Genomic DNA, 14,285 nt, shown 5'->3' with positions numbered 1-14,285 from the left:
CTAATTCTATGTGGATTTCATATTGTTTATTTGGATTATATAAACACCTCCTCCTAACTCCTCTGAAATCTGCTCCCCATCTCTAAACACACCCCAATTTTGTGTCTTTAAGTCTAATTTGTGCTGCCACATACCACATGACTACGGGGAGGTGCCTAGTCTTCCTGAAACTTGATATGCCATGTTTTGCTGATATCCATGGGAGGCCTGCCTTTCCTGAAATGAAATGGGGGGAGGGGTAGATTACAGGACAGGGATAGAGGGAAAGAAAGAAAGAAAGAAATAAAGAAAGAAAGAAAGATAGATAGATCATGAGAGGCAGGAGACAGGGAGGATAGGAATTCAGTGTCTTATAGATGCAACAGGATCTCTGCACTTCTAAACTCACAGTAGCAGAGTGTCTGTGTGTGAGACCCACACAAGACAACCACAGCTGGTGTTAGAGCATGGATGGTCAGGTGACTCAAAGATCCCCACAGCTTAGGACCTCTCCCCTGGTTACAGCTTCAAAGGGGGGAAGAGAGGGCTTCCTTCTACAGTGTGAACAAAGGTGGCCTTTCCAAGTGAAACATGATGAAAAGCCCCAAGATGGCGAACAGCAGTGAGAAACAGGCTGAGACACAAGGCAGAGATCCTGAGAGCTTGGTTTTCCCAATGAGCGTATCCCAACTGCCAAGCTCAGTTCCGTGCACACAGCTGGTAGTTATTAAATATTTTCTAAGACACTGAATTAGTTAGTGTGCGGAAGAGCTAGTGAAGAACAGTGTGAGGCACGCGACTTTTAACGCAATCTTAAATCAGTAACCATATGCCCGGTGGCAGAACCTGACCAACACTTTCGTTCACCAGGGAGACCTTGCTTAAATATTGAAAAGAAAAACCAATAACACTAGATATTTTAGTTAGTAACTTCACATTAGACAGTAACATGACATAGTTGTAGAGATGGTTAAACTGTACTGTAATTTTCAAATAATCCTAATTTAGTAGGTGTGTGTGCGTGTGTGTGTGTGTGTGTGTGTGTGTGTGTGTGTGTGTGCGCACGCGCACTTGCCAGCCTCTGCCACCCAGGGTATACGGCCACACGAACCTGCTGCTTATTGTCACATGAGGTCCAGATCAGATTCAGGCTCCCTTTCTAGGGAGTCTGGCACTTCACCGATGAACCACCGCCTCCTCTGGTGATTCCATTCTGAGAGTCTAGTAACTGATGAAAATTTCCAATGATGAGGGGCACCAGCACCGTAGAGTCCATCTGAGAGGTGACACTAAAGGAAAGGCCATCAAGTTAGGGAGGGGTGTGGTCACTTGCACCAGAAGGATCTTCACAGTCCCGTGGGACTGGATTTTAACCTGGCTCTGATGAGCTCTGTAGCCACATGAAGCTCAATGATCGTCTCCTCTAAAGAAAAGGCAAAGGGAGCGGGGTTTTCCCCTCTGTTGTTTCTTCAAGTCTACTCATAAAATCGTGAAATTTCAGTATTTGTAAAAAATTCTTAAGAAATGATCTCCAAGTAATAGTCATTCATAGCTACGATAGGGACTTGGCTTTGGTTTTATAAGATAGAATTCGGGGCTGAGGAGGTGGATCAGGTGGAAACAGCGCTCGAGGAGCATGCGTGAGGACGGGAGTTCAGATCCCCAGGCTGGTGTTTGTCTCTAATCTCAGCTCTGTGATAGCACAAACAGGAGAATTCCTGGAGCTCCCTGACCAGCAGCCAAGCCAATTGGTGAGCTCCAAGATCAGCAAGAGAGGCTGCCTCATAAAATAAGGCTGACAGTAACTGAGGAAGACATCTGACATTGGCCCTGGCCTCTGTGTACACCTCCCCTCCCCTCATGTGTGCACACAGGCATTACACACACAGAATTAACATGCAGGGGTGTGACTTGCACACGGAGGTGTCCATCTATTCTGTGGGGGGTGATTCCTTAACCATTATGTCTCTGCTGTAAGACAGGAGTGTGGCATTGTCACTGATGGAGGTCATGCCAGATTTATTCACTGACAAATTTATGTGTCAGTAATTGATTTTTTTACCTTTACTTTCAGTATAGAATTTTTGTACATATAAAGATATTTTCTTCCAGGGGGATTATTTGTTTTGATCACAATCATCCCCATGCTCTCCCTTTTCTCACTTGCTGTCCCACTAAACTCCATATTTACCCAAGATATCTCACTCTGGTTTCATGTCAATATAGACACACACACACACACACACACACACACACACACCTGTGTGTGGATAGATGGATAGATAGATAGATAGATAGATAGATAGATAGATAGATAGCAGGAATGATTTTATATATCTATATAAAATCTAGAATCCACAAATAAAATAAAACATGTACAATTTGTCTTGTCTTTCTGAGTATGGCTTTTCTCAGTTAACATGATACTCTCCATTTTGTGTTCCTTTCCCAAAGGACATAATTATCTCCCCTATGGTGAATACGACCCCACTGTGTGTACATCATGCTTTTTGATTCATTAATCTGTAGACAGATGTCTAGGGTAATCTCAGTCCTCGGCTACAGTGACTTGTGCTGTGGCAAGCGTGGGTAAGAAGCGTCCCTGTGGTAGGCTGGCTGGGCATTTTTCAGATGCTTGTGCAGAAGGAAACCTGGGTTACATGGAAGTTCTGTTGTTAGCATTTTGAGGACCCCCCCCCCCCCCATACTGACGGAAATGACCAAGTGACTCTTCAGACTCACCAGCATCCGCTGTTGGTTTCCTTAGGGCTCTTTGCTCTCTTACTCCTCACAGCCATTCTGACAAGGCTGAGACACAGCCTGGACTATGATTTTTTTTATCATACAATGAGGGGCGGGGTGAAGCGCGGGGCGCTCTGGCTTCTTTTCTTTGATTCACTCTCTCACGTTCAGCAGGTTCAAGGTCAGCTGCCGCCATTGATGATCCCCGTGTTCCCTCCTGACCAGCGGACCCTTGCTGCAGCTGCCCAACAAGGATTCCTCCTTCCTCCTGGCTTCAGTTACAAGGCTGGGTGCAGTAAGTACTGCTGCGCCCCTACCTACAGAGTGGGGGGATGATGTGGCTTTCGTTTGGACCCCTCAATGCCATTCACACACCAGCAGCACACCAGCAAGGGGGGAGCGCATTCATTTAGCATGCTTATCTTAGCAATAAAACACAACGACATGATGGAGTAGGAAGGGTTTTAGTTAATATCTATAAGTGCACATCCCATTCCTGGTCTCCAAAAGCCAGTATTTCAATCTTCACACCTCACTTTTATGCCTTCTATTGCCAGTATATTGCTAAAATAGGAATATAGTTTGGGGGTTCATGTTTTAAAGCCTATAGTTTTTCATCATACAGTAAATTCACCCCGAATTCCACAGAGAATATGGGACCTTTGTGTCTGCCACATAGTAACAGCCGGTGAGGATGGAGTGTCAAGTGATCCTCATAGACCTGTGTGTTTGTGCAGTGTCTCCCCCTGAATGGTGTTTGAAAAAGTTGTGGAACCTGTAAGATGTAGAGACCTTCTGAACAATGTGTATCATTGGAGGTGGCCCTCAAGGGTCCCCACCTCAACTCCCATTTTCTCATCTATTGCTGACTGTGAACTTCTGATGAGCCAGCCTCTCTCCTGCCTCTATGGAAGGCAGCTCGTCAGATAGTTGGCAGGGACCCGCCCTTCCGTGTTGCATACTTTGTCCAGCAGCAGGGATATAACCAACACTCACCAACCCCTCCGAGCCTCTTCCTGTTCTTAGACTAGTCCACATTCTTTCTGGATGTTGGTTTCTGATAATGGGTCCCTTTTCCTGATGTTTTGAACCTGATCTAGTTCTTGTCAGGGGTGATTTCCTGGACCTATGCTTGGACCCCTTTCCCCTGGCCCCTCTGTGATCATTTGTTCAATAAGATATAAAGATTTAAGGACTAGAAATAAATGTTAAAAGCACAGGTGTAAAAATGTGAAACATCAACTAACAGGCAAATTCGAATTAATTTCTAGTCAAGTTGTTCAGAGATTGTTAACTAAATGTCACAGCTCAGGTTTAGGCTGTAAAAACCCCTCTGTGTAGCTCTTCCCTCCTTTGGCCACTATTCCTCTTGACTTTGTTTTTATTATGTTTTCCCATGAGTCAACATATTCCATTTCCATCAAGGACCCTGACTTGTCCATTTCGTAACACAAACACACAGTTCTAGTTTTACAGATCATCATTTAGCCCAGACGCATAGAAATCGCTTTTTAAAAAGAACAGTTAAGGGCTGTATTCTAAGGGTTTAAAAATTTTAACAATAATTTTCTTTCTCAAGATCGAGTTTTCTATTCTGTTTATACCCCAAGCTCTGCATGATTAAACATCCAGGGTCTTTGGTTTTATTTCTGTTGGTCTACAGAATTGCTCCTCACTTGATACATGGGTAGCAGATGTGGTTTGGGTTTTTGTTTGTTTGTTTGTTTTTGTAATCTAGCTTACTAACACAAGAAAAAGTCACTTTAAAAATCATCCATTGCTTCAGACTGCATTGCAAAATATGCATATAACATCACTCTCTTTTACCAAAAGTAAGTTATTTTTAAGCAAATATAGAAGCAAACTTCACTAACAGACACTGTGTAAAAGAGAAAGACGCACAGTAGGACGACTACAGCCGCAGACAGGTCAGGAGCACACAGCTCCCCGCTCCCCTAACAGCTGGCATGTCGAATTTGCCCAGCGCAGTGTGCCATGGAGCAAACCAAGTTTTCCCTTTGGATAAACAGTCGGTGTTTTAAGTGTTTGCTATTCATGCCTTCGGTGCTGAAGTTATAAGCGACTCCACTTCTTCAGTTACCTTGGAAATAAAATAGAGCAAAGCTTTTACTGCTGCTGGCCAACTTCAGCTGGGCACCTTGCCAGACTCGAGAACTTAGCCGAAGCGGGTTATCAGAGCAAGTGGCCCACTCTTGTTGACACCCGGGTTCCTGGGGCAAGCCTCAAGGAGGAGCTGGGCTGACGTGATTAATAGTCTACGCTGTCTGTCCACCAATCACACTGCAAGAAAGGAAATAGGGGAGTAGAGTAAAGCCTGCCTTCCCATCTTTGGCGCGACTCCTCACCTGGTGTCACTTGCTTTGAGTGCTATGATGAAGTTCTTGGTGACAAACTTGGCCAGCACACATACCATGTGACTCCAAAAGCAGAAGCATTTCAGAGTTCATGGGACCTGGGGCTGATATCTGCTCAAGAGCTGAAGTGTGGAACTTACTGTGTCCCTGGTAAGCGCAAGCTGAGGAACCTCAGAACCTGGCCAGTGCAGCCTAAATCAACAAGACCTATTTGCAGAAGAAGAGGCTCCTAGCTGGAGCATAGACATCTTGTCCTGTTTTGGAAATAATGACAAAAATGTGCCCCGCCCTGGAGAAGGCAAACATAAATGTCAGCGGCACAGACTGATAAGAGTACAGCCGAGTAGCTGGAAACATCCGGACACAGGGACGCACGGAAAGCAAGCACAGAAGGATATGCTCCCCTTCTCTCACCTCTGAGTCTTGTGTCAGCCTGCAACTGCGAGATTATTGATAATATTCACTGTAGCCACTTAAGAAAGTCAAGCCCCAAAATACACATGTTCACGAATCCATGCCTAGCTAAACATTTTCCTGCTTACTTCCTAAGACCTAGGAAAGATACTTGTAAAGTCTTTGGAGGTGAAAATAATGGCATTTTGTTTATTGTTGTTGGTGTTGATTGTAGCCAGAGCCTTACTCTGTAGCCCAGTCTTCCTGCCTCAGCCGATGCCATCTTAGGGTTAGGGGTGTGAGTCTCCATACTCAGATACTGATAATGATGAATTAGTAAATCAAATGCCATCTTACAAGAGAGAGGAGGCATGGGTTTGAAAAAGTCATGTAAAAACACTGTTTTGGAAGGTCAGCTTCATTTTACCCAATTCACTTAAGGGGAAAAATAAGTCAAGTAATAGTTCTTTTGTAAACTCGTTAGCCTTAATCAGGCTGCAATGTGGAAAAAATAAATTTATAACACATAACTTAAAATTCCAAACCTAATTTATATCTGTCAGTACTAACTCATTAGAAACAGAAAACAGTCATGACATCACTATAAAACATTCGTGACAACCCATTAAGTAAGTTTGGAATGCAAGGTGCCCAAGATGTCCTTTCTGAATTATAAGTCAAGTGGGCACACAAATAATTTAGTTCAATCCTTCCAAGTGGCTCCAGAGTGTGTGGACTCCTTCTTCTAAGTAGAATGCCAACTTGTTAAGTAAAAAAAGTCAACCCATGAGTCAGGAGGCTTCTGCCAAGCACCTATCTTCAAAGAAAAGTTGAAGCACCTTTGGCACCAGCAGAAATGCTTTGTGTTGGAAGGAAGACACACCCCCTTGTAGTTGCTCACCTTAGAGAAACTATCGTACCTTAAAGGGAGGGAAGAAATGTGGAGTGCGTGTATTTTGGTGTGCACCCAACACTTTCCACTTGGGGAGGAGTTGGAGACTATCAAGTCTTGAGGTTTGCCCTGTTGCTCTCTCTGTTTCTGAGTCGCTTCCTCCCTCTGTGCACAGCTTCTGGCTGCTCATGTACAGAGACCCCCTATTCCTCTACAGCACGTAGTTTAAAAACAGAATTGGGAGAAACAGATGACTCACTTACTGGGAGCTACAGCCCTCTGCCCTTCTTTTCTCTATTTGTACCCAAAATTTCCAATCCTAGAACTCTAACAGTCACAAGCTTTGGAAATTTTGACAGGAAGGCATTTTATAGGGAAATAACAAAATCTTGAGAAAAGTCAAAATTCAATAAAAGAAATTTTTTATGCACAATATAAAAATAAGTTGGAAAAGAGCTGGCTTGATCACTTAGCCCAAGGTGCGAATTGAATGTGTCATATGAGCTCAATGGATAAGAACGTCCTTTGCCACGGACCTCAGGGTGGTCTTGGTTAACCCCCAGGGGCATGCTGTGTATTTCAACAATTCCAAGAAAATATAGAGGCATCTATTTGGTGCTTTGTAAACTTTCATCTTTTAAGTTGTGTGGACTTTTCTACTTAATAAGGGTGAATGGTTGGATTTTTCTTTTCTCATAAAGATGGCATTAAAAATGACTATGCCGCTGGAAGTGCCTTAACTCAAGAAGGCTCCAGTGCTTTCTGCCCAGTGTAGTGTTACCTCGTGGTTGTGGTGGTGGCTGTTGTTTTTACTTTGTTATGCCCTCTTATTTTTTAAACCAGAAAGTTTTCATGAATATAAAATAACAAAAATTATTCCAACAAAGCTTGTAGAACTCTGTGTACTATGTGAAGATAATCAATTCATAGATCTGTACCAGTTGATTTTTCCCAATATATTATTGCAGGCTTTCTGCTATTTGTTTTTGACAAAATTTGCTCAATCCCAAATAGGCAACAGCAAATTAAGAAGTACTTAGAGTGTCAGAGATTGGAGGTGGAATTAGGTTCTAATCTACTACTTTGTTCCTCCTCAAGCAAGTGTGATGGTTTGAGTAAGGAATGTTCCCCATAAACTCATATATTTGAACACCTAGTCTCCAGTGGGTGGTGCTGTTTAAGACAGTTGTAGAACCTTTAGGAGGTGGATCCTTGCTGGCAGAAGTACGTCATTGTGGGTAGGCTTTGAGAATTCACAGCTGTGTCCTGCTCTCTCTCTCTCTCTCTCTCTCTCTCTCTCTCTCTCTCTCTCTGTCCCTGTCTCTGTCTCTCTCCTCCCCCCACCACACCCCTGCCTCCTGTGTGTGAATGAATGTGGTCTCTCCCTCCACCCTCTGCTTTTGCTCCTGTCTGCAGGACAAGCCTTCCCTGACATTGTGGTCTTTCTCTATTATAGACACGTGCTGCCTTGACTGGTTCAACATGATTCTTTCTGAATAAACACTTTCAAGCTCAGCAACTAAACCAGACTTCCCCAAAGGCTTTCACTTGTAAAATTTGGAGAAGGGAGAGAATTAGGGGTCTAGGAAGAAAATTAATCCCAATATTTTAACTCAATACAGAAGCTGTAAGTTATGATTAGCACTCCCTTCCTCTGCTGATGGACAGGGAACTGCACTCTTTGATCGTTAGGACCTGGGTTTCCTCTTCTGTTGGTTTAATAAATGTGCATCACATGGATGGGCTTTGGCTTGTGCTTCACTGATTGTCTGTGACCTGTGTGTCAGCTGACATGGTGGATGCTGTTAAATCAGAAATTAGCATGTGGTCTCCTAAATGCCAGTTCATGGACCCTGTGCACCAGAGAGACACAATGGAACCCACACAGTCTCCCATCGAGCAAGGAAACATGTGGCATTAACTAGAAACAGAAACATGTCAACAAGTTTGCCTGGGGAAGTTGGTGGTATTTAATTCCTCAACATTAATTTTATTGTGGTGTATGAGGAACTAATTAACTGAGCATTTCCTTTCTTAGGAAGAGGAAGCCCTGCTCAGAAAACTGATGAGGAGCAAATACAGTGCATTATAAGTTTATTAAGCGTGGCTTATCAACTTCCATTTATTTAAGCTAATCTATAAGGCAATTAAGAATTTCAGCCACTATATTGCTATTTTATTCAGCACATTTCTGAAAAATTAGTCAAAGTGCTAAAATGTGGAAGAGTTTGCGACTGCATCTCTGGTTTCACAGAGCCAAGAGTTACTAAATACAGTTTTTTTAAAAAAAAAAAAGGAAGACGCACGTAACTGTTTCAATATGAACCTAATAAACAGACAAGTGGAAACAGACCCATGACAGACGGTGGTAACAGAAAACATCCAAAACTTGGTAGTAACAAAACAGTCAAAGTCAAGGGTCTATGGGCTACCAAATTATGGGGCTGGAGAGATAGCTCAGAGGTTCAAAGCACTTGTGGCTCTTCCACAGGCCCTGAGGCGATTCCCAGCTCCCCTGTCGGGTGACTCACAACCACTTGTAACTTCATCTCCAGATGATCTGACACCTTCTTTTGCCCTTTGTGGGCACCCACATGTGTGTGTCATACGCTCACACAGACGCGTAAATAGATATAAATTTAAGTTTAGAAAGAGGTAGATGTCAAATGAATGAAACATTTCCATCCGCGTTCTGCCTCGATTCTCCTCCCCCTTCAAGGGAGGCGACAGCTGGTTGTGATTCTGGTCCTGGAAGAAAGGAGAGACACTTACAGGTGTGGGCTGTGCTTTTCTTATCCTTTCTGTTGGTGCGCACAGGGTCTATGTGCCTACGACATTACCTTTCCTCGGTGTCTCAGGGTGTCTATTTTCCTTGTGTGTCCTCACTCCTCTGGCATTCAGGTGGTCATAGGAAAGTCTGTCCCCTCTACTTCATATGTAATTGAGAGTCATTAATGGACACATTATAGCTATTTCTAAAGATACAAATCATTGACACTGTAACACCTCACATCTGGATATTGAGCAGGTGATCAAGGTTTCAAAACAAAGACCATCAGAAATAAAATCCTTCCACTCATTCTGGGTCACAACCTAAGCGAATCCATCCATTCTAGACTGCTGAGGGCACTTAGGTGCTTCCTTCCAAAGTGGAAGAGTCTAGTACATCACTCCCAGGTGTCTGACATTAGGCAGACATTTAGAGTCTCGCAGGCTAGGGGGCGTCCCAAATGTAGCTCCCCCTGGCTCCTTTCCTCCCGACTGCCTTGGTTACATTTCTCATCGCTGTGGCCAGTATCTGCCATGAAATAATCTAAAAGAGGGAGAGTTTCCTGTGCCTACAGTTGAAGAAGGAAGGCAATCCGTCCTGGTAGGGAAGGGCGATGCTGGAAACCTGAGATGGGCACTGGCTCAGTTAGGGTTTTTAGTACTGGGAAGAGACACCATGACCACGGCAATTCTTATAGAGAAAACATTTCATTGGGGTGACTTGCTTACAGTTTCTGAGGTTCAGTCCATTATCATCATGATAGGGAGCATCACTGTGTGCAGGCAGATGTGGTGCTGGAGCTGAGGGTGCTACATTCTGCAAGCAACAGGAAGTCAACTGATACACTGGGTGGTATCCTGAGTGTATGAAACCTCAAAGTCGGCCCGCAGTGACACTCTTCCTTCAGAAGGTGTGGCCCAGATTAGAGCCTCAAGGACTGGATTAAAGGCTTGTGGCATCCAGCCTCCTCTAACAGGACCACACTTCCTCCAATATGTCACACCCCCTAATAGTGCCGCTCCCTACGATCGAATGGGGGCCAAATACATTCAAACTACCACAGGCACTCCCCTTGTTTTAGCTGTCTGGAGGCAGGCTGACCAGCTTCTTCCAATGAGGTACTGCCTACTGCAGGTTCGAGCCTTCCAAACTGGAGGCCAGTAGACCACACAAACCTCTGGGGGACATTTCCATGCAAGCCATGACACCTGAAGACCACCGACTGTAGGCACAATCCAGGAAATGAGCTGACTGTCCTGACAGACCAACAGAACGACTATGAAAAAAGTAAACAATTTAATTAGCTGCTAAACCTTAGGGACAAGTCTGGGATAAGAGAGAAAAAGCATTTGATTTTTGTCTTAATTGACTTAAAAGAATTCCTTTCTTCCAAAGTGCTACCTTTTAATATTGTAATCATGCTAGATCCATTTTCTCCGAACCATTTGATTTCCCATAAGACACAGAGCAAGGATGTCAGCATACACTGAGATATAGGTCTGGGTGGGAAAGCAATTAGTTAATGAGTGGGCCGCTTTGAGCAGCTTAACGGGAGTTTCCGCGCCATCGTTGACGTGACGCCTCTGTTGCATGCTGGACCACGGAAGCAAGAGGAGCCTCTCTTTCCTTTGATTCATTGTCACCTTTTCAGAGATAGCCAAGTTCCTAGATCCCTCATCTAGGATCTTCAGGCACACTGGAAATCTCCAGTTATAACCCAGGAGTCGAAGGGAAAACAAGTGCTTCGTCATTTATATGCAGACATGTCTGTCCATTCTGAGAGGTAGTCCCTAGAGGGCTCATAAATTAATCTCTTTTTAAACTAGCCATCGAGGTAACTATTAAATAGGATAAAGTTTTCATTTGCCACGCTACATTAAAAAGTCATAAAACTATATTTTATTAAAAGAAAACCTCCCAGTGACAAAGTGTTAGCCTGTGACCGAGCAGTTAAGAGCTAATCGTTATCTCAGAATGTCTTCTTTTAAAATATCTATGGCCTTAAACGAGACCTAATATATTTTACTTTCTCTAATAAAATTCACTAAGAATATTCGCATTCATTCCTTACCATTCGGGGGAAGTTAATACAAAATATTATCATGTCTTCTAACAGTTTTCACGTGAAATCATATGATGTTGTTGGAACAACTTTTAGAAGGCTGATCTGCTTTCCGCATTGAGAAAAGCCTTCTACTGCTCCGTTTCTGAGCTCAGCAAGCTGTGTGAGGGGAGTTGTTGTTTATCTCAGTGCTCTGGTGCTGCAGAGATGGCCCAGCGGTTAGGAGCACTGGCTGCTCTTGCACAGGACCTGGGTTTGCTTCTCAGTATCCCCATGAAGGCCCTTGACGCTCTGTAGCTCAGGTTCCAGAAGTTCCAACACCACCATCTGCTCTTCACGGGCACTGTATCTGAACATGCAAAAGTAAAATAAAAATAATTCTTATAAGCAAGTATTTTTTTAATTTATTTATTTATTAAAGATTTCTGTCTCTTCCCCGCCACCGCCTCCCATTTCCCTCCTCCTCCCCCAATCAAGTCCCCCTCCCTCGTCAGCCCAAAGAGCGATCAGGGTTCCCTGCCCTGTGGGAAGTCCAAGGACCACCCACCTCCATCCAGGTCTAGTAAGGTGAGCATCCAAACTGCCTAGGCTCCCACAAAGTATTAAAGATGAAATAAATACAGCGAAGATGAACAGATAGCTGTTCTTACTGGTGTGGAGAGTCACACCTCGGCATTCTTGGATTATGGAATAAACTGTCATAATACTATCACAGGGACGAAGGGTCGTTTATGCTATCTGCATATAAAAAATCCAGTGTGGCTTCAGCTATACTCAGACACTTTAATAAGATGCTGATTACAACTTAGCAATGAGAAGAGATAATGTAGCACTTTAGAAACACATACTATTCACTTAAAAGGTGTGTGTGTGTGTGTGTGTGTGTGTGTGTGCGCGCGCGCGCGCGCGCGCGCATGAATAGAGCCAGGACAGAGAAGTCAGAAGGCAACCCGCAGGAGTTGATTCTCTCCTCAGGCAGGGATCAAACTCAAGTTATCAGACTTCGTGGCAAGCCCCTCTAGCCTCTGAGCCGTCTCATTGACCTAAATATGATTTACTTCTATATATGTCTAATGAGATAAAACATATTATAGAAGATATTTTATGGAGTAGAAAAAGTAATTGTTCCCCCCAAAATAAGCCAGAGTAAATTAGTCATTTTTTTCTTTTAGATTCTCTTTAGAGTGTATCGTGGTATAGATAATTAAGCCCGGCAAGCTAGGCAATGTTTTAGGCAAGCACTGGGCTGTATCCAGGCCCTCATTTCTTACCTCCTCTCTATGACCCAATGTCCTAGGCCTCTATCAATCCACTGTCTGTTCTTTTTGTTACATTACAGGAAGCCAAACACTGTGTTTGTTTGAATTAAACACGGCATTAAAAGATCTATTACTTATTTGGAGAATTATTTGCTTCTAATATGTTTTTTTTCTTTAAACCCTGAACTATGGATCTACCAAGTGACCATCTCTAGTTCTAGACACTGGATTAGCTTCATAAATAAATAAATTATCCATTCATTCATTCACTTACTCACTCACTCATTATAGAAAGTGTTACATGAGTCAGGTACTGTGACAAGAAGTGGATATTAAGAGGGGTGCAAAACACTGTCCCTGCTTTCCGTGTGCTCATCATCTGACCAAGAAGAATTGAATTATTCCAGTCTGACCCTCTGTGTCCACCCTGAGCTCACATGCTGAAATCCCAGTCCTCAGGGTGATTCTTTTAGGAACTGGAACATTCAGAACAATGGTTAGGTCGTGAGAGTGGCACTTGGGGATAAAGGTCAGGGAAGCGGCTTTGTCTGTTCTGCGAGCATCCATGATGCAGGAAAGAGTCTGTCATTAGACATGAAGCTTGTCAATCCCTGGCTTTCAGGGTTCCCAGCCCCCAGAACTATAACAAGTGAAGGTTAGGCATGAACAGGCCTTGCCCCTGTAAGCCTAGCACTTAGGAGACTGAAGAAGACGATGGCTGACGAGCTTTAAGCTAGCTTGAGTAAGGCAGAGATGGGGCGGGGAAGATAAGACAGGGCAGAAAGCAAGGCTGTCTTGTTTCCTAGGTACCTCGCTTCTGATCATTCGGATAGGGAGTCCACTATGATGATGATGATGATGGTGATGATGATGATGATGATGTAAATGCTAGGGATATGCTATAAATACACCTAACATTTGAAAGGCAGGGTTTGGAAGGGAATTCATCCAAATCAACGAGTGAAAGCATACCCAGGAGTGGATCTTAGTGTGGGGATCTCATGTCCAATCTTTAGGGATGAAAACAATAAACAGTTGATAAGGTTGAGGCACATTCTTCCACAGGAAGCAAGAGGTAGACTATGGTATACCCGACCTGTAGATATGACAAGAGGTAGACTATGGTATACCCGACCTGTAGATATGACAAGAGGTAGACTATGGTATACCCGACCTGTAGATATGACAATGGGCAACTATAAGACATAACAAGACATGTGAGACATTTTAGGTGTTGTACTTTACAGCTTAATAGGAAGAAATTTTCAAATAATTGAAGAACTAAAACATGGGATTGAAGTCGTATAAGGCATCTTTGTATCTGTATTTCCATCTACCCATACATCCACTTATTCATACACTCCTCTGTCTTCCCACACACCCATCCATCCATTTGTCCACTATCCCATCAGTCTATCTACTTTATTTACATATTCATCCCTTTATCCATCCACCTATCCATCAGTCTATCTATCCATCCATCTCTCTACCCATCCATCCATCCATCCATCCATCCATCCCTCTACCCACCAATCCATTTACTCATCCACCCATTCACACCCTGGTAAAACTACAAGATTCTCTCAGCTTGTCTTCCAGATATAAGTGACTTAGCAAAGAAATACATTCTCCACTGAGTTTTCATTGACCTTTATTGTGGCACTCAATAAGTATTCATTTAATATATATATATATATATATATATATTATATATATGATGTAATACATATTTATAGGCTGTGTGTTAGGAGCTAAAATGCAATATTTAATAAGAAAATCGTGATCTCTTTCCCAAGTATTCCTAACTTATATA

General features: G+C 43.2%; 1 protein-coding gene across 6 annotated transcripts in view; it reads left to right on the top strand.

Moving 5' to 3' along the window:
• Positions 1–14,285, top strand: part of Sox5 (SRY-box transcription factor 5) — a 380,838-nt gene that overhangs the window by 252,565 nt on the left and 113,988 nt on the right. For 4 of the 6 annotated variants that reach the window (XM_041638643.1, XM_041638620.1, XM_041638628.1 and 1 more), the window contains one exon: positions 2,893–3,016. In XM_041638643.1, the coding sequence (XP_041494577.1) occupies positions 2,893–3,016 (124 nt within the window). The remainder of the gene's footprint in view (positions 1–2,892; positions 3,017–14,285) is intronic. The other 2 variants (XM_041638650.1, XM_041638635.1) reach the window with 1 other exon arrangement.

This window comes from Microtus oregoni, unplaced genomic scaffold (genome assembly GCF_018167655.1).
Source record: "Microtus oregoni isolate MIOR12 unplaced genomic scaffold, Mior012 000002F_ref0000024, whole genome shotgun sequence".
Classification (NCBI taxonomy): domain Eukaryota; kingdom Metazoa; phylum Chordata; class Mammalia; order Rodentia; family Cricetidae; genus Microtus; species Microtus oregoni.
Note: the sequence above shows the minus strand (reverse complement) of the source record. Positions and strands in the feature narration are given on the sequence as shown.